The 19,924-nt window shown below is 44.3% G+C and overlaps 1 protein-coding gene across 3 annotated transcripts in view; it reads left to right on the forward strand.

Annotated features, from left to right (window-relative positions):
* PARP8 (poly(ADP-ribose) polymerase family member 8) overlaps positions 1–7,126 on the forward strand; it is a 276,892-nt gene extending 269,766 nt beyond the window's left edge. For all 3 annotated transcript variants that reach the window (XM_044276222.1, XM_044276223.1, XM_044276224.1), the window contains one exon: positions 6,685–7,126. In XM_044276222.1, coding sequence (XP_044132157.1) covers positions 6,685–6,787 — 103 coding nt within the window. In that variant the 3' untranslated portion in view covers positions 6,788–7,126. The remainder of the gene's footprint in view (positions 1–6,684) is intronic.
* The last annotated feature ends 12,798 nt before the right edge of the window (positions 7,127–19,924 follow it).

The following is a 19,924-nucleotide window of genomic DNA, read 5'->3' on the forward strand; positions in this document are numbered from 1 at the left end:
ATGCGCCCTGCATGGCGCACGTTTTCAATCTGGTTGTCAAGCGGTTCCTGAAGTCTTCCACCCATCTGCAAGACATTCTAAAAATGGCCAGGAAACTTTGCATGCACTTCGGGCACTCGTACACCGCTAAGCACACCTTCCTTGAGCTGCAGAGGCAAAACGGAGTCCCCCAACATAGGCTAATATGCGACGTTTCCACCCGTTGGAATTCCAACCTCCATATGTTGGACCGACTATACGAACAGAGAAAGGCAATCAATGATTTCTTGATGATACAAGCGGACAGGAGTACTCCCCTGTGTAACTTCGATGTCAGCCAGTGGCAGATCATGCGTGACACCTTCCGTTTGCTCAGGCCCTTTGAGGATGCCACGTAATTTTTAATCCACTGCTTCAAATCCTAGAACAAATGCTGATAAATCTGCCTGGGGACTGGAGACGTGGCGCCTACATCTCACAGCCACATGAGACCTGTGGGGGCTGAACTGAGGAAGGAGGAGGACATTGGAGCACAATATGGGTGGTTTTTATACACAGGTGTCAGGAGAGGAGGAGCAGGAGCAGCGGTAGGAGCAAGGAGGGAGATGAGGAAAATGAGGCAAATGACCCAGGCACACTGTGGCAGTATACAGTGGAGATGGAGGCAGGGAGTCCCTCCAAGTCACTTGCGTAAATGGCCCGGTGCATGCTCACTTGCTTGGGTAGTGACAGTTGAATTATCACCATTCAGCAGAGGGTTGACTTCTGGCTCTCCACCTTGTTAGACCCTCGCTACCGGTCCAAAATGGGGGCCTTTTTATACCCGCAGAGAGGGATGAGAAACTGAACTACTATAGACTGACCGAGGGGTCCACTGCCGTGGCTGTTCTAGCAGGGTAGAGGGGTAGGAGCAATACCACCTTCATCAGTAGCATCTTGAGTCTAGAGTCGATGATGAGCAGCTTTCTTAACCCACCTAGTGAAGAAACTGCTCACCAGCAACAGCAGCTAGACCTGGAGCAGAACCTGAACCAAGAGGTGGTTGCATACTTGGGCAGCCAAACTGGATTTGTGGCCGCAATTGGCCGAGTTTGCCCTGGAAAAGCTGTCCTGCCCGGCCAGTAGTGTGTTCAGTGCGGCGCGGGCCATAGTTACCCCAAGGAGAACTCGCCTGTCCACCAAAAATGTGGAGAGACTGACCTTTGTGAAGAAGAATCAGGCGTGGATCAGCCAGGATTTCCACCCACCAATGTCTGATGCATCAGATTAGATCATCCATGCTGCCTCACCCAAACCTTGACAAAAAAGACAGGTTCCTTCTGGCTACCTGCCTCAGCTGCTATTCTGATGCTGCCACTCGCCTGATGCCACATATCTGATGCCAAGTGCTCCTTCTTACACCTACCATCATCACCTTGCCAGTCTGTGGCCTCCTCATGCTGCTGCTGCCACCTCCACACTATGTCACCTTGCCACTCTGTGGTCTCCTCATGCTGCTGCTACATCAACACTATGTCACTGGGCCACTCTGTGGCCTCCTCATTCTGCTGCTGCTGCTACCTCCACACTATGTCACCTTGCCACTCTGTGGTTTCTTAATGCTGCTGCTAAATCAACACTATGTCACTGGGCCACTCTGTGGCCTCCTCATGCTGCTGCTAACTCAACACTATGTCACTGGGTCACTCTGTGGCCTCCTCATCCTGCTGCCACCTCCACACTATGTCCCTTTGCCAGTCTGTGGCCTTCTTATGCTGCTTCCACCTCCACACTCTTTCATTGTGCCACTCTGTGGTCTCCTCATGCTGCTTCCACCTCCACACTATGTCCACTTGCCAGTGTGTGGCCTCCTCATGCTGCTGCTGCCACCTCCACACTATGTCACCTTGCCAGTCTGTGGCCTCCTCATGCTGCTGCCACCTCCCCACTATGTCACTGGTCTACTCTGTGGTGTCCTCATGCTGCTGCTAATTCAACACTATGTCATTGGGCCACTCTGTGGACTTCTCAAGCTATTCTTCTACCCTTCCCACTCCATGACTGGGCCACTATTTTGCCTGGTTGACATAATCATTTATTTGACCATTCTTCTGATCTGTCAGAAGGAAGGAAAAATGAGACGCAAAATGGATCCTGTCTATGTACCAGCTGTAAGGCCTGTATGTTCCCATTAGAATTGGCTTATGATTTCGTAGCCAAAAGCAGAAGTGGGTACAAAACACAGAAGACATGCAAAAATTCCATTCACGTGTCATCTCTGTTTTGGATCCACTCCTGTTTTTGTGGCTTTAGCAATACTGATGGATTACTGACCAAATGCTGACAGAGTGAAGGCGGATGCTCAACAAACAGGATCCGTTTCTGGGGGGGTTATTGTGCAGACGGATCAGAGGAAGGGCAAAATAATCACTGACGTCAACACAAACTTACTTTTGACACCCTCTCCACTCTGTCAGGGGGGCTCTACTTGTATAAGCGTTTAATAGAACAGATTCTTTAGACATCTATGTGGAATCAGCTGACGATGGTGTAAAAGGAGTGCGCTCTTTCACGCTACAGTAGAATCTTGGGCCTCTGCACGGTTCTTTATAACTGCCGCTAACATCGACTTGTAAGGATGAGTTCACACTTGAGTTATTTGGTCAGTTTTGGCCCCGTAACTGCCCAAATAAGTTAAGTGTGCAGTGATTCTAAGAGTGACCCTTGTCATCTGCACGTTATAGTTACTCACAGTATTGTTTCACTACCACAGCAGACTCCCTATGCGTGTTACTGCAAGGCACAGTGTTCTACACCACTATACAGGCTCCCTGTAGTCAGGAAATAGCTGTTTTTAATGCGATTCGCTGCCAATTCAGATCAAATCGAATCTTTTTGGAAAATTCGGTGAATCGTCCGAATCGAATTTTTGAGAAATTCGCTCATCTCTACTTATATTCCCCCAAAAGGACATACAATACCTTTTGTGGGCTATTATTTTAATAAATGCTTACACTACATTTTCCCTTGTAATTGGAGCTGCCATAGTCACCCTATTTTCAGGGAAAAATGCCATGAAAGTTGTCAACAGTGCTCACAATCAGCGCTCTTATGGGTCATTAAAGGGGCTGTCCAGCTGTTTTTAGTTTTTAAATGTCAAACCTAGCCTGTTGTACCTTTGTAAAAAGCCAAACTCATCTGCTCCCCGCTTCTCTGTTCCAGATCTGTGGCTCTCTTCACTGGCCTTCTGGTCCTAGAGCTGTAAACTTCTGGATGGATGGGGTTATGCTCGCCGCTGCAGCTAATGACTGACCTTATTGTGACATGTCCCACTACAGCACGTGACATTCCATTTTGGGACACGTCACCACTGAGGCCAGTCATTGGCAGCAGCAACACACCAATGACTGACCTTATTGTGACATGTCCCACTACAGCACGTGACATTCCATTTTGGGACACGTCACCACTGAGGCCAGTCATTGGCAGCAGCAACACACGTGACTTGCACTTTACAGGACGGCGACTGGAAGACGAGTAAAGTGAGCCAGAATAAAGCAGATATGAGCAGATGAGTATTTATTCACCCAGGTATAAAAGGCTAAATAAAAAAGCTGGACAACCCCTTTAAAGGACTAGAACCTCACCCTTGTCTTGTGTTTTGAATTAAAGTATGAATTGATAATATTTTAGTAGTAGGCCACATGGGGGATTTTTCGAAGTCTTGCCACAGTCACACATCCAACTTTGATGCAACTCTGAAGCAGGATTTATTTGTCTTTTCTCAGAATTATTTCCTTGGGTGGAAGTGTTAAATTACTCATTTCTGTACTGCATGTTTTGCTATTGAAGTGAATAGGAGTACAAATGTTAGATAACTAGGTAACTTGCGTCTCCCAAAAGCTTGCTCCACTCTCCTGCATACAATTTCTGGTAAAAATTATATTAAAAAAATTTGAGTACAAGATCTACAGTAGAACATTAAATATGGTTAGGATTTAGTATCAGTAATGAAGGCATAGCTAGGAGCCTGCAAGAGTACCAGTAAATCATTCCGCTGCAGAGCGTTGTATGCCTACACATGGACGTGATTTACTATTAGAAGACGGAGATCTAGAGCTTCGTGGTGTTCAATTCATTATAAACCTGTCTAGAGTGAAGAATGATATGTTGTTTTACCAATCTACCAAGCAAGCATCCTTTGCTTCAGTGTTTTATTTTTCGCAATTAATCCTGGTGGACAACAGTAATCAAGTGAAAGGCACTATTTGGGAGCCATATGTGATTAGATGTATACCTACCTTTACAAAAATAAAATAATAATAATATTCGGAAACAAGCATAGGATAGAGCAGGAGTCAGCAACTTCTGGCACTACAACTGTGGTGAAACTACAACTCCCAGCATGCTCCATTCACTCATATGGGAGTTCTGTAAACAGCTAAGCGAGTGTGTGTGTTGGGAGTTACAGGCTTGTTTTATATTTAGGCGGGGGAAGCAGGACTAATAGGCTTTCTCTATGTGTGGGGAGTGAAAGCAAGACTCACAGGCTTTCTCTGTGTGAGAGAAGGAAGGAGGACTCACAGGTAGAGATGGCCTTGCGGTTCGCCCGGCGCTCGTTTTGCAGCAAACTTTGCTCGCCGAACATGCGAACATATGGAGATGTCCACCGGCGCCATATTCTTTAACATTGTGAATAACTTTGACCCATGACACATCTATCAGGTGGTACAGGACAGCCAATTGAGGCGTTTCAGCACATGGACACACCCCCTACCTTATAAATAAAGCCGATCTGGCTGCCATTTTACATTCAGTCTTTGGCCAGTGTAGGGAGAGGTTGCTGTGTGGAGCAGGGACAGACTGTTAGGGACACCAAACGCTAGCTAATAGAGCCACAAAAGTCCTTTTAAGGACTGGTATAGGTATGCTATCGTAGAAAGTATATTAAAACATAGAAAGTATATTATAGTAACATAGTACATATGACACACTACATAAGGCCGAAAAAAGACATTTGTCCATCCAGTTCGGCCTGTCATCCTGCAAGTTGATCCAGAGGAAGGCAAAAAAAAACAAAAAAAAAACAAAAAAAAAACTGTGAGGTAGAAGCCAATTTTCCCCACTTTAGGGGAATAAAAAATTCCTTCCCGACTCCAATCAGACAATCGGAATAACTCCCTGGATCAATGACCCCTCTCTAGTAGCTATAGCCTGTAATATTATTACACTCCAGAAATACATCCAGGCCCCTCTTGAATTCCTTTATTGTACTCACCATCACCACCTCCTCAGGCAGAGAGCTCCATAGTCTCACTGCTCTTACCGTAAAGAATCCTTTTCTATGTTTGTGTACAAACCTTCTTTCCTCCAGACGCAGAGGATGTCCCCTCGTCACAGTCACAGTGCATTTGTATTGTGCAGCAGTTGTGTGCGGTTCTGCAGCGATACCGCAGCTATACAGAGGGACAAACGCTATTGGAACAAATAATTTCTACTGGTGTGATATACCAGTCCCGCCCCAAAAAAACTGATTGAAGCAGGGGTGTGATATACCTATAATACACTTTTTATATAGTGCAGTTGGGTAGTGCAGCATTTGTTTGCGGTTTTTCTGCGTTACCTCAGCTACAGATAGTGACAAACGACATCGGAACAACGTACTCCTGTGGCCTAAAATAACAGGACACATTTCAGAGAAAAAAAAATTCTGGTTCGCCTGCCATTAAACTGAATGGGGCCCACCGCGAACTTGCGGTTTGCGAACATTTGATCGCATTCGTGCACCTTCCCGGCCGATGTTTGTCCATCACTACTCACAGGCTTTCTGTGTGGGAAGGGGGAAGCAGGACTCACAGGCGGGGTGGATTGGCCTTAGACCTTACAGGGAAATTTCCCGGTGGGCCGAGGCCCAGGAGGCCGCCGGTGCCTTCCTCATGGCCGGCCAGTGGAAGTTTTTGGGGATGTATTTTGTGAGGGACTGTGGTATTTGGCTCTGTTGGGGTGGTATAATGTTGCACAATATGGTATTGCTGGCCCCGCCTTCCATCAATTTGGACCCGACTACAAAATGGGCGACTTTAAGTATTTTATCCAGGGCCACTATAAGTTCCTTGTCCGTCTCTGCTCACAGGCTTTGGCTAGGTATTTTCTTTTTAGAAACAAGTCCTCAGTCCTTTAAAAGAGGGGTAGAATAAAGCTAGATTCACAGACGCAGTTTTAGTGAACTTTTTATTGCGTTTTTCTGCTCAAGCCTCCCTAATGCATGGAAAAGTCACTTGAAAGGCCTCATGCACACGACCGTTGTGTGTTTTGCTGTCCGCAAATTGCAGATCCGCAAAACACGGATGGCGTCCGTGTGCGTTCCGCCATTTGCGGAACGGCACGGACAGCCATTGATATAACTGCCTATTCTTGTCCGCAAAACGGACAAGAATAGGACATGCTATATTTTTTTTACGGGTCCTTGGAACTGAGCAACGGATGCGGACAGTACACGGAGTGCTGTCCGCATCTTTTGCGGCCCCATGGAAGTGAATGGGTCCACATCCGAGCCGCAGAAACTGCGGCTCGCATGCGGACCAAAACAACGGTCGTGTGCATGAGGCCAAACTTTGATAAATGAGGGCAACGCCTTTATTGAGCCGTGTCTCTTATATTACTTTCCAAGATTTGTGAAACGCATCTTCATACTCCTAAATATATTTCTTTTCTCTTTCTCTCCAGCTATGAAGACGGCCAAGTGGGAGACACAAGCATCAACACACAAGAACCAAGTAGCTATAAAGAAATCCTGCGCGTTATAGGCAACCAAACGGCTACTGGTTAAAGACATCATTTATGGAATATGGGGGTTTCATCAGTATCAAAGCTGGACTTTGTACTGAAGAACATTATGGATCTCTTTATTACTCCTCTTATTGTTATTATTATACAAGCTCCTTTTATTTCTGCTTTTTAATGTTTGACCTGATTATACTTATTGATTCAAATGATTATTTAATATGAAATTAATATATTGTGGTGTCTACATGACAGCCAGGCTTATATCCTAGAGAGTAACTGCAGGAGATTTGTAATAATTAGTGCAGATTTCTGTTACAAGCGACTACTTTCTACCTACCGTACATGGCTATGGTTTTATCTTGCAATAAATGAAACCACCAAGTGTTTTATGGATTTTATGCTAAAGAAAATTGGAATATAAAAAAAAAAAAACTTGTTGTGACATGTGCCGTGCTTATCTGGAGGTGAGACCCGAATATCACCACTGGTATTATATATAGCACTCACATTTTTATTTCTCTGGCTACATGTGGTATGCTAATAAAAAAGTATCAAGTTTTATTCTAACAAGACATCTGTTAAAGTCTAGCGTAGTATAAATAAAAAATTAGGCAATAGGCAGACATTTTATAAACCTAATTTATTAAACGTCCATATTTCTTACATTTCTTACTATTTGCCCCTTCTCTGTTTAATATATGGAAAATTTGGAAATAAGTATTCAAACAAGTTGTCATCCAACTGCTGTAGTTATGGGACTGGTTACAAAAAGCAAATGCAGTGATGCCTTCCACCAAGGGATCTGTTTGGTTCCTGAGGTGCCTCTCTCTCTTGGCTGCCTCTAGAGGTGACCATACTTCTTCCTAAAGTTTGAGGTCCTTGCAGGGTATACCTTCCATCTGCCCTCTTTTGATTTAAGTTCCCCATACACTGTGGATAGTTGTTGGCTGAGGGCTCCTTACACTCCACAGCTTTTCCTCCCGTCCCCCCTTGTTTAGCATGTGTTCTCAATGAGGACTTAAACTGCAATTTAAAAAAAATTGGGGCATTAGAAAAACAAAGGGCCAATTTTTCTTCTCCCAACAACTGTCATCAGGGTAATGTCTTACCTATACACATTAGATGGTCTTCCAGTCCAACCAAAATTGGCATGGTTCATCCAACATGAATCTAGTAGGTATGCCCAGTGTTACAGTTGAGGGTTTCCTACTGGTAAGCTACACTAAACTTGGAGAAATAGAAACTGCAAGTTTTTCTGCCTCTGTTCTAGTCAACATTTCTATCCTACACATATTATAGTAAGGTGCAATCGGGTGCCAAGGCTGGAGTGATCTCCAGGCAGAACCTGGGCAGATAAACTACTAGGCTTGGCGCTCTACATTCTCTACACTATGACTCGGTTGTCCAAGGGCTCACATTCACCTGGAGCTAACCCTGATAGTTTTCCAGGGAAATAAGAGGTAACTGGCACACAGTTTCTATTGATGTTTCCAAGCAAAAACAAGGGGTCCAAAAATACAACAGGACACAGGTCCTAAATGCACCAGCAGGGCCTAAATGTGTGGCATTAAGGTGATGTTCACAAGGGACCAATACAGTTCTTCTTATAACAAGAAATGCCATCACACGTATACAAAGAGTGTTACCTAGTCACTGGTTATTACAGTACAGTATATCCTAGTTTCATAGCATCTACAAGGTTCCATTAGGTTCCTGACGTGTAGATATCAGCAGTTTCTTGTATTAAGGAGCAACCCAGCAGCAAATGTCCAGTCCAGTTGCAGCACCTCCATAGGGTAAATTTAGCATTACACACTGCCCAATGGGCAATCTCTGTGATACATGGATATACTTTCTGCCCTCCCTCCACACCAGCTGAATGATGGAGGACTTAAAGGGGTTTTCCCAAGACTTATGTACTTAGGAACTATCCTCTGGATAGATCATCAGTATCTGATTGGTGGGGGTCCAGCACCTTGGACGCCCGCTAATCAGGTGTTTGAGGAAGTACCGGCGCTCACAGTAGTGCTTAGCCTAGGCCATGTGAAGTTACGTTCATTGGTCACGTGGCCTAGGCACAGCTCAGCCCCATAGAAGTGAATGGGACTGAGCACGATACCTAGCACCGCCGCTATACAATGTACGGTGGTGAGCTCACCGGAGCGCCGGTGCCTACTACAACTTTAGTAGTGGGGGTGCCAGGTGTCGGAAAGGTGCCAGGTGTTACAAAGATTCTAGATTTTACAGCAGTCATCTCCTGTCTAATAATAAACCAAGTATTGATGGGTTCCCTATCAGCCCTCTGGTGCTATAAGGTCTGATATGAACATATTAATTGATTCCCACTGTAGGATTTCAAAAATGCAGATGTAGCAGAGCTGTCTCTGTTATCTGGAGCTGCACTGTATGTACAGTGTGGTAAGTCTCTTACTTAAAGGGGTATTCTGGTTATATCAACTTGTTCCCTATCCACAGGAATGTGGATAATATTAGGCTACTTTCACATCTGCGCTTTCCCTTTCCGCTATTGAGATCCGTCATAGGATCTCAATAGCGGGGAAAAACGCCTCAGTTTTGTCCCCATTCATTGTTAATGGGGACAAAACTGAACTAAACGATTCAGAGTGCACCAGAATGCATTCCGTTCCATTTGGTTGCGTCCCCATCGCGGACAGAATATTGCAGCAAGCATTGTTTTTGTGTCCGTGATGTGGTGCGGAGCAAGACGTATCCGTCATGACTCACAATGTAAGCCAATGGTGGCGGATCCGTTTTCCGGATCCGACACAATAGAAAACGGATTGGTCCCCTATTAACTTTCAGTGGAGTTCTTGACGGATCCGTCTTGACTATTTTAAAGATAATACAACTGGATCCGTTTGTTTTATCAGAAACGGAAAAAATTTTGCTTATCCATGACGGATCCTGCAAAAGTGTGAAAGTAGCCTTAGACTGGTGGGGGTCTGATTGCTGGGATTGATCACAAGAACAGGGGTGCCATACTTCACAGGGACCCTACACAGGTCACGCATGCTCACAGCTGCCCCATACATCTCTATGGGACTGCCCGAAACAGCTGAGCGCTTGCACTCCGGTTTCTCTGGAATTTCCATAGAGGTGACTGCAGTGCCAGTACACATATTTGACCTACCACACCTTTTATTTCAGGGGTCCCCCCACAGGGTACAGTTCTAATGATTGGTGAAGGTCCCAGCGGTTGGTCCTCCACAATCTATTATGCCCTATCCTGTGGATGGGGTGTAACTTAATATAACAGGAATACCCCTTTAAGATCATGCAGTATGTTTACTTGCAGTCCTATATAAAACCACACAACAGACCATAGTAATCCAAAAGATTGTGCCAAATCACAGCGACAATCTCCGCTCTCCTCCGCCAACTCTTCCTCTTGCCAAGCCGACATGCCAAGACCGTTCTACAATCGTTTCACTCCACGTCGTCGCCTTTTCTTTGGTATTTGGCATTTTTAGTATTCATCATTCTTCTCTGCCATAAACGTCTGTGTCTTGATTGGCTTTTTATTTCATGGTTTATACAAAGACATTTATACCATTCAATATCTCGTTATACGTTATAGTGCCATCGGCTTCAGGATTATGGGTATATATTACCGCAGTGCAAAGCATAAGGTTGTATTGAATTTAAAGGATCAAGGGTGCGTTCACACGTCGCGGAATTCTCCCCAGCAAAATCTGCAGGTGTGGATTTTTCAAAGTTGCGTTTTTCGTTGCAGATTTTGTATGCGAATAACGTTGCTGATTTCTGTATGGATTACATCTTCATTGAATTAAATGGAGACGCTCAGCTACAGGAAATCCACCATAAAAAAGTATTTGCATTCTGTTCTCAGAACGCAGGTTTTGACACTTTTCATCCCCGTAGGCTAACATGGGGAATGTCTTTATGGTACGTATTTTGTGAAGTCACCCAAATAAAATAGCAAGCATAAAGTGGGGATCATGGTATGTATGTTGTAGACAATGATGTAGCTCTGGGTTTTTTAGGTTTCAAAAATTTAAGGGAATGCCCATCTGATTATAAAGGCTCAAAATAAATCGTACTGACCTCCATAGATTCCTTGCTGCTCCTGTTTTGACCGTCCTTGGGTCTCCACTGGTCTTTGGCTCCTAGTGCCACATAGGAAAGTCTCATTAAGCCAATCATTGGCTGGGGCGGGTTATCACTATGGCCAGTGATTGGTTGAGGGGGCCTTACCAATAGGTTGAGAGGCACTAGAAATGAGACACCTTAGGGGCCTGGTTAGCATGGGAGCGGCAGGGGGAATCAGTGAGTATGACTTATTTTGGGTATTTTTTAAGCCATTCTAATTGTTTAAAAATAGCAAAAATCTTCCATCAGTCCAGCGCTTGTCTGTTCGTGACTACTTCTCTATATTGTGCTATTATCAGAATCAATACCTTTCCAAGCAGTCATTCGGGTAATAGAGCTTAGAGCCAGTGGCATCACTAGAAATGACTGGCCCCACAGCATATTTTTGAATGGGCCCTCCCTCCCCCAACAACTTCTTCACCACTCCCAACTCCTGCGAGACCCCTACTCCTGAGGTTAGTCATGATCGCGCTATCAGACAAGGCCCGGCAGCCGCTACGTCCATTTCCTACAGTGTCACTGTATATAATGTCAGTGTTAAATGCTGTTAAGGGGGTCCTGACAATAAAATCTTTTTTGTCCTCCTCCTTTTGAGTTCGGGGCCCCAAAGCAGCCGCTTCCCCTATAGCTATGCCCCTGCATAGATCTCTTGTTCCCATCCAATTGTCTGCTGTCTCCATTGGCTACATATAGTTCTGGGCTTCCTACAGGGTCTGCCTCTATATCCATTTTCACACTGTAATAGCCCCTTATGGTGGTCACAGAATACTCACTGGGATCACTGGTGTCCTTCTTGTGTTATTGCAAATAGTGGCAATAAGAAGAGAAAGGCACTCATAGGCTGAGTATGTCAAGTGAACATTAAATCCACAGATAGTGGGAGATGGTTTGCTCACCTATTTGGGTTGCACCAAATTGGGCGCAACCACAATAAAGGCCAAATGTGAAAGGGTAACGGTTGATGCAGCCTGAACTTGTCTAATCACCTTGGGCGGGAGCCACACCGCCAGTCGGATAGACAGTAGAAGTAGAAGAACGCCAGACCATAGAAGTCAAGCGTGTGGACAACAAGGGGCTCACTTTCACAACCGGTTGTTCAATAAATTTCAATTTAATTAATGACGACGCGTTTCGGGGTACCGCTGACCCCTTTATCAAGTCTGGATGGCTGATACGGCCGCTGTTCACCGGCATGAGGAGGATGCTGACTGTGAGTCCTATGGTCTGGCGTTCTTCTACTTCTTGTGTTATTGGCAGGAGAGCAGTGAGGAATTTTAATTCCCTGCTGCTCTACATCTTTTTATTAGCACTTTTTGTACGTTTTAGGGTGCTTTCACACACAACGTTTCCCTTTCCTTTTAAATTAATTACTGGCTTTGGTTCAAAACAACTTCAGTGGCATTTTTCCAAAGACTGCTATGTGTGAAAGCATCCTTATGGTTTTTCAAGATTTTACATTGATGTCCTCTCTGTTCATTGAATAGACCGAGCTGCCCGGCTTGGGATGTGTATCTACCGTATATAAGGTGTAGAGTAGTCGCTCATTGGCCCTGGTGTCTGAGCGCACCATAAACTCCTCTGCCGTATAAGAAAATGGCAGCATTACACATTTCATACTGTGGGCAGTGGACCCTGTCACAGATATTGCATTGGGGCCCAGGTGTACAGATGAGCGAAGTATTGGAAAATTTGATTACTTCGCAGGATTTTACCCAAAAATTTGCAATCGCCGTCATTGTACCCCTCAGATGCCACGTTCATAGCGGAGCACGGCATCTGACATTAATATTACAGTGTAAAATAAAAAAATGGATAAAATAATACCTCATCCATTTGATCGCGAAGAGCCGGCCGCTGTCCTCTTGATTGAAGATCCAGCAGGAAATGTTGCGTGGCCCGTGATGACGTCATCACGTCGGCCGGTGTAGTGATGAGCGCATGGGATTTTGCGCAGGATTATCAATCAAGATGGCGGCAGCCGGCTAATCACACTCAATGGATGAGGTATGATTTTTTTAATTTATTTTTTTACCGCCATTCAGGTCAAATCGATTCATTACCACGAAGCATGAGGAAATTCGGCTTTGCAGTAAATCAAATTTTCCACTTCATCAGGTTCGATTCGCTCAACATTACCCAGGTGCTTCAGGTTACACCTCAGGATGTCGCTGCATTTAGGAGACTGTCAATGTAACATCCTAGAAAAAATAATAATACTTAACAGGGTTTTATCATTTTAGACATTGGTGGCGTATCGTTAGGATGTGCCACCAATGTCAGATAGGTGGGGGTCCCAGAGGTGGTACCTGCAGCTATCTTCAGAATGGGCCACTGAACGTGAGGAAAGCTCATACCGGGCATGTGCAGCGTGCTTATCATTCATCTCTATGGAAAGTCCAAAAATAGATGAGCGAGCACACTCTGCTATTCCTGGAAATCCCATACTGGTGAATGGAGAGCGCACTGCGCATGCGCGGCCTCCTCTTCACTCACTGCTATGGGACTGCCAGAGACAGCCGAGTCCAGAGAAATAAATGGAGGAAGGCCGGGCATACACAGCTGCTCTCCAGTGACTTTAGGCATCCCGTTCTGGAGATAGGTGCGGGGTTCCACAGCTATTTGACATTGGTGGCATATCGTACAGCAGGGATCAGCAACCTCCGGCACTCCAGCTGTTGTGAAACTACAATTCCCAGCATGCTCCTTTCATTTACATGGGAGCAGTGCAAGTATGCATGCTGGGAGTTGAAGTTGTAGTTTCACAACAGCGGGAGTGCCGGAGGTTGCCATGCTTGTCCTAGAGATATGCCATCAATGTCTAAGATGAGACAACCCCTCCAAACTATCATTATTGTGTTGCAAATTTTGAATAAAAATCATTTTATATTTACCTCCCAGGAAAAGTATGGTAAAGTTGTGTTTATGCACAATAGGTAAGCAGAAGCAAAGCTGCAGTGTGAAGTATAGTGGATAGACCAAATCAGATAATCTGACTATAATAAGCACTGGAGCCAGGGGTGCACCACCAATGAGGCCAAGTTAGGCGATCTCCTCAGGCAGCACCAGGTAGGGGCAAGAGAGGGGGAACTGAAGGGCCATGGGCTGAAGGGAAGGGGTTAGGTTAAGAAATTGGCATTGGGGAGTGGTGTTGAGCACGGGGGAGATAGTCAGTGTAGGTTAGATTGATCTATAATGTAGCAGATATTGCGAACATATTGGAGCACTCTATCTGCATATAAAGCTATTGTAATGTTCGGCCGTGCCAACCATTTTCTCCAGTCTGAGGAAACTTCTAGCAGCTTGAAAAATGTAGCATAAGTGACCCACGCCCGTATTTCTAGCGCATTACGCAAATATTACATTGTCGATTTTCGCAATCAAGAATATAATCTCGAATTCTCAAATATATGACGAATATTCTACAAAATATCGCAAATTTGAATATTGCCCCTGCCGCTCATCACTATTGGGGAGGGAGGGGCGCCATTTCAGTTTTCGTCTCAGCAGAAAGGCTAGGTGCACCCCTGACTGGAGCCACTGGCCACAGCTAATGTCACCACTACATAAGTAAATAATCGTATTCCCCATCAAATAACAAGTCTGAAGCATCTTTTCCTAGAACTCGGCTTTCTGCTGTTTCTCTGTTATTCCTCCTAGAAATGTATAATTAAATTGACAACCAGTTATTGCCATTTGCTTTGTCAAAGGAAGCGTGTCCCTGCACAGACCAACATCCTCCTCCATTTTCTAGGAGGAATAATAGTTGGAACTGGCACCATACAAAGTAATAAAAAAAAAAAGATGATCCAGAATAGTTTTTTTTATTATTATTTTATTTTATTTACTAGGCCAGAGGTCAGGAGAGGTGACGGGTCCTTCCTCAAACCTAAGCAGGGAAGCATTAATCCCGGGTAACGACTTTCGTAATCATTAAAACTGCACCAGAAATATTGAAATCTTGACTGTGAAGATCAATCTAACAGTAAGGACAGGAGCACTGCTCGTCTACTCTCGGAAGATGTTTGATTTTAATTTCAGGATCATTTTCCAAAACCTAAAAACCTTTGGTCCCTCCAGCCTCATACAAACAGCACAATTTATCAATGTGGAAAATGCTTTACAAACTGCCTTTGTAAAGGGCTACTTGATACAAATGCATAGAGAAGTCACTAGCAATAGTGGAAAAACAAAGCAAAACAAAATGACTTGAAATCTGCACTTTCGGGTAGCAGACGGTACCAAGCTGTCCGTCGGCAGAGCTTTGAGTCCATCAGGGACTTCTGATGGGTAGAAGGGGGTGCTACCTCTCAGCTTTCTTGACTAAGGCTACATGCACACGACCGTGGTGTGTTTTGCGGTCCGCAAATCGCTGATCCGCAAAACACGGACAGCCTTTAATATAACTGCCTATTATTTTTGGCAAATTGCGGACAAGAATAGGACATGTCCTATTTTTTCTGCAGGGCCGTAGAGCGGAGCAACGGATGCGGACAGCATGCGGAGTGCTGTCCGCATCTTTTGCAGCCCCACTGAAGTGAATAGGTTCTTATCCGAGCCGCCAAATCTGTGGACCAAAACAACAGCTGTGGGCATGAGGCCTAAAAGGGGTTGTCCAGCATGTGTTGTGTGTGGAGCTGATCTGCAATACCAGATGCATTCATGGCGCTGGTTTGGGGGGAAAAAAGGAGCCATGTTTTTCTAATCCTGTGCAATGTCTTTTAAAGGGGTCGTCCCACGAACCAGGACCTGGATCCGAACACTTTTGTAATTGCATGTAATTAACCTCTGAGTTATCTAATGGAATCTATCTGTATGGCGCCACCTGCTGTTTACTTTTTTAATTTCTCTGTCCTGCTCATTGAGGTGGATGCACATGCTCAGTTCCATTCTTCAAACGCCACCAGCTGCAGCAGAAAGGACACGTCCCCTAACCTGACAGCTTGAAATAAATCTGGCAGAGCAATTGTAGCAATGAATGTGGAGATCTCTGGATCCATGTGAGGTACAGGGACTGGTTCTAGCTTTTTTAGAAAGAGGTTGCCATGTTGTAGATCAGGGATCAGCGGCACTCCAGCTGTTCTGGAACTGAAACTCCCAGAATCCTCCTTTCACTTCTGAGGGAGTTAGAAGAACAGGCGAGCATGTTTGCATGCTGGGAGTTGTAGTTTCACAGCAGCTGGAGTGCCGAAGGTTGCTGATCCCTGTTCTAGATTATGTATGATTTACATTTTTTTACATTATTCACGGGATAACACCTTTAAGAAGGACCTAGAAAGTTGAGTTTAGTGACAAATTTACTTCATTTATTTCCTATCAGACAAACACTTGAATCGATGCAAATAGAAATATTCATATACAAAAATAATAAAAATGGCCATCTGGTGATAAAAGTACAAAAAGCTGAAAGACTCCAGTCCTAATAGCCATGTGTAATAATAGTCTGCTCTAAAGGATTTTATTGCAACCTGTTTACTTATCCCAAACTTTTTGATACTTGTATTTTTCGGACTCTTTACTGATACTGTACAATAGCACTTTTAATTTTCTAGTCATTGGCACAATAAGTGATTCTGTTAAATAAAGCTAAGCTTCTACATTTCCTTTTAAAGTTGTTAAAAATGATAAACTGTGTGCTGATGGTCAAATGTAATACATTTTTTGTACTATAAATGGTACGCTCTTCTCCTTGTTTGTTACATGCAGGGAAGGAGGACGAACTGGGAATAAAATGGAAAATGTGAAAAGATGACATTTCGACTCCTCAGTTATACTGTATGTATTTAGCATTTATGACAGTGTCACCTTCAACTGACCCACTAAACCAGCGGGCCCACAGGCCTCCATCACCACAGGCTGCCCCCCCTCCCTTTAATGAATTCCCATCATCATGATTTTCTTGTCATAGAGAGAACTTTGCAGTCACACAGTTACAGCTGCACAGTTTGCTCTTTACCTTCCTGCACTTATGAGTATGATCAAGGCAGGGAGGAAACAGGAAGTTGCAGCCAGAGCAATCCTGGAGCTTGAAAGGATGAGTAACCATTGAACCCCAGGTATACAGCATTAACCCTTCCACTGCCCCTCACCCAATATCCTTATGTTACCTCCTGCGCTGCCCTAGATCAGCAAGGATACTGAAGGATACCAGAATTAAACCCCTTATTGCCCTAGGTAACAGGGTATACTGACATCAGCCCTTTCACTGCTGTAGACTTCCAGATATACTGATATTAACCCCTTGAAAAAAGTTACAGTGTTCAAAGCAGGCCGGGTCACCTGAATACTTCAGCTAGGAATAATGGAATCGTACTCCGGTTCTATTTTGTTGGTTTTCGGAACTAGGGCCATGATTAAGAGGGACGGCCGGGGGCATCCATATTGCGCCGCTAGACGTGAAATTCTTGGACTGGCGCAAGACGAACCAAAGCGAAAGCATTTGCTAAGAATGTTTTCATTCATCAAGAATGAAAGTCGGAGGTTCGAAGACGATCAGATACCGTTGTAGTTCCGACCATTAACGATAACTGAGCTGAGCTGCTTCCTGGAAACCAAAGTCTTTGGGTTCCAGGGGGAGTATGGTTTCAAAGCTGACAAAGTACACTGTATGTCACAGAAAATAAATTTAAGTGCACACGTTACACTGCAGATGTGGCCCTGGTAAGGTCACTGTCAGAAGCGGACCCCGTCTACGGAAAAAGTACACTGTATGTCACAGATATTTTAGGGATGCGCACACTTTACACAGGAGATGTAGCGCAGCTAATCTCACTGTCCTTAGCGGACACCGTCTATTGAAAAAGTGCACTGGATGTCACTGATATTTTAGGGATGCGCACACTTTAGACAGGAGATGTGACGTGAATAATTTAACTGTCTGCAGCGGCCTATTACACGGTATGTAGCGCTGGATGCGCTAAAAATATATATTACTGCTGTCACACACAATAGTCCTTAAAAGGACTTTTGGGTCTCTGAAAAGTTTTTTGTATAAAAATCTTCCTATTACACTCCCTACACTGTCTGTCCCTTCCTATACACAGCTCTCCCTAACACTGAGCAATTTGGCGCAGGTTTCACTACAAACATATATCGCTGCTGTCACACACAATAGTCCTTACAAGGACTTTTGGGTCTCTGAAACGTTTTTGTACAATTTAATTTTTCAATTACACTCCCTACACTGTCTGTCCCTTCCTATGCTCAGCTCTCTCTGACTACGACTGAACCAAACATGCGTCATCGGGTGCTATATAGCACATGATGACGCGTTCCGGCCAGCCAATCACTGTAATGCCAGTAATCAACATGGCTACTGGCATTACAGTGAGGGCAGTAGTTACCTGCATGTTTATTGGCTGCATAGCAGCCACGAAACGTGCGGGAAGGACACTCGAGCATGGCGCTTGAGCACATGCAGTACTCAGCCAAGTACCGCCATGTGCAGAGCATCGAGATGCTCAAGCCGAACAGGTGTTCGGCCGAGCATGCTCGATCATCAATACTCAGCACTCATCCAAATGAAAGGGACTGGAGCTGCAGTACCCCGGCACGGCCACCACAAAATGGACAGAACCTTTTACTTCCTACTTCGTCCACTGTTTAGTGTCCAGCACCAACGGCTGCTAAAACAGCTGATCAGTGAGGATGGAGAGTGTCAGACTCCCACCAATCTGACATTGATGACCTATCAGGAGGACAGCACTTTAATACCTAAAAGTTGGAGTATCCCATTAACTCAGTATGAGATCATTTGAAGTCCTTAAATTATATTGTATTTATTTTGTCTGATTGGTTGGATCTTCCAGTCGATTGCATGCACCACAGGTTGACTTCGCTGGTGGTATGGTACGTTCAGTGGTGTTTCCAATAAGGGTGGTACAAGGAAGACCAGGTAAGTTGAAAATATTGTAACCAGAGTCCAATGCAAGTAGGTACTGTACTTGTAGGTACTACAATGAGGCTGGCACAATGGGCACTTCTTTCAATGAGCATTAGCTTATAAGAGTACTCTGTGTTAAAGTCTACATCAGATAACGCACAGTAGCACCTATTCCTACTCCTCTTCATTTTTGGAAGGTGGAGAAGGTCAGGCAGCATAAGAGATAAAATAACCCTTGAGTATGAGCCACTTCTGTATGCTCTTCAGTGGAGGCAGCCAAGGTGGACTTCTCCAAAGCCAAAAACTGCTTCATGTTGTGCAGGACAAATCCAATGACGATCATTAAAATGAGTTGCAGATTTTGGAAGACGAACAGGTGCCTCTTCCTTGACAGAACGTCTTGGAGTCTCAGAACGCCTCAGACTAATCTGGGTAATAAAGTCAATTAACAGAACAAAGGTCCTTGCTCCAGATCTCATTTTCATTTTTAATGCCGAAGGAATACAGAGGATATTGAATAGTTTTATTATTACAAAGGCAATAACTTCAGAATTAAATTGCCTTTCTTTTACTGGAAATGTGGGTTTTCTGGGTCAGAGACTATAAAGCTTATTCCTGGTTTATCACAGCTGCATATGTTTAAAGATACGATTTCTGCCATTTTTCTGCCTCCAAATCATATAAATTTATGGCCTTTTATATGATTGTTTCTCTTTCTACATACTGCTAAGGCCACATTTCTCACTTGGGTCATAAAATTGTGAAAGGTGTAGTAGCAATATACAGTGCAGATTTCCTTGCACCTTATTGTTGATAGATGCTAGGGAAGAAGAGGAGAAGTAATTTCCTGGGGCTGTTAATCACGCTAATGCTGGCATGTCAGAAAGCTATCTGTAGGCTTTGTCCTACCACAGTCTCACCGGCTCAACTGCTGCTGGGAAACCGCTTGCTTACATATTGTGACTTCAATTTAATCATAAGTCACAGGGAAAGGAGTATTTCATGGTATTTGATAGCTACACACTCCTTCCAGCTTAGGTACAATACATCATTTTTAATAAGATAAAGTTTGGATATTATTAAGGTCCGCAAAGTCAACACGATGTTGTCTCTTGTTTTGCTTTTCCTTGAGATGATCAGGACTTACCATGGAATTGTAACCATGCAATG

Source organism: Bufo gargarizans, chromosome 1, assembly GCF_014858855.1.
Source record: "Bufo gargarizans isolate SCDJY-AF-19 chromosome 1, ASM1485885v1, whole genome shotgun sequence".
Taxonomy (NCBI): domain Eukaryota; kingdom Metazoa; phylum Chordata; class Amphibia; order Anura; family Bufonidae; genus Bufo; species Bufo gargarizans.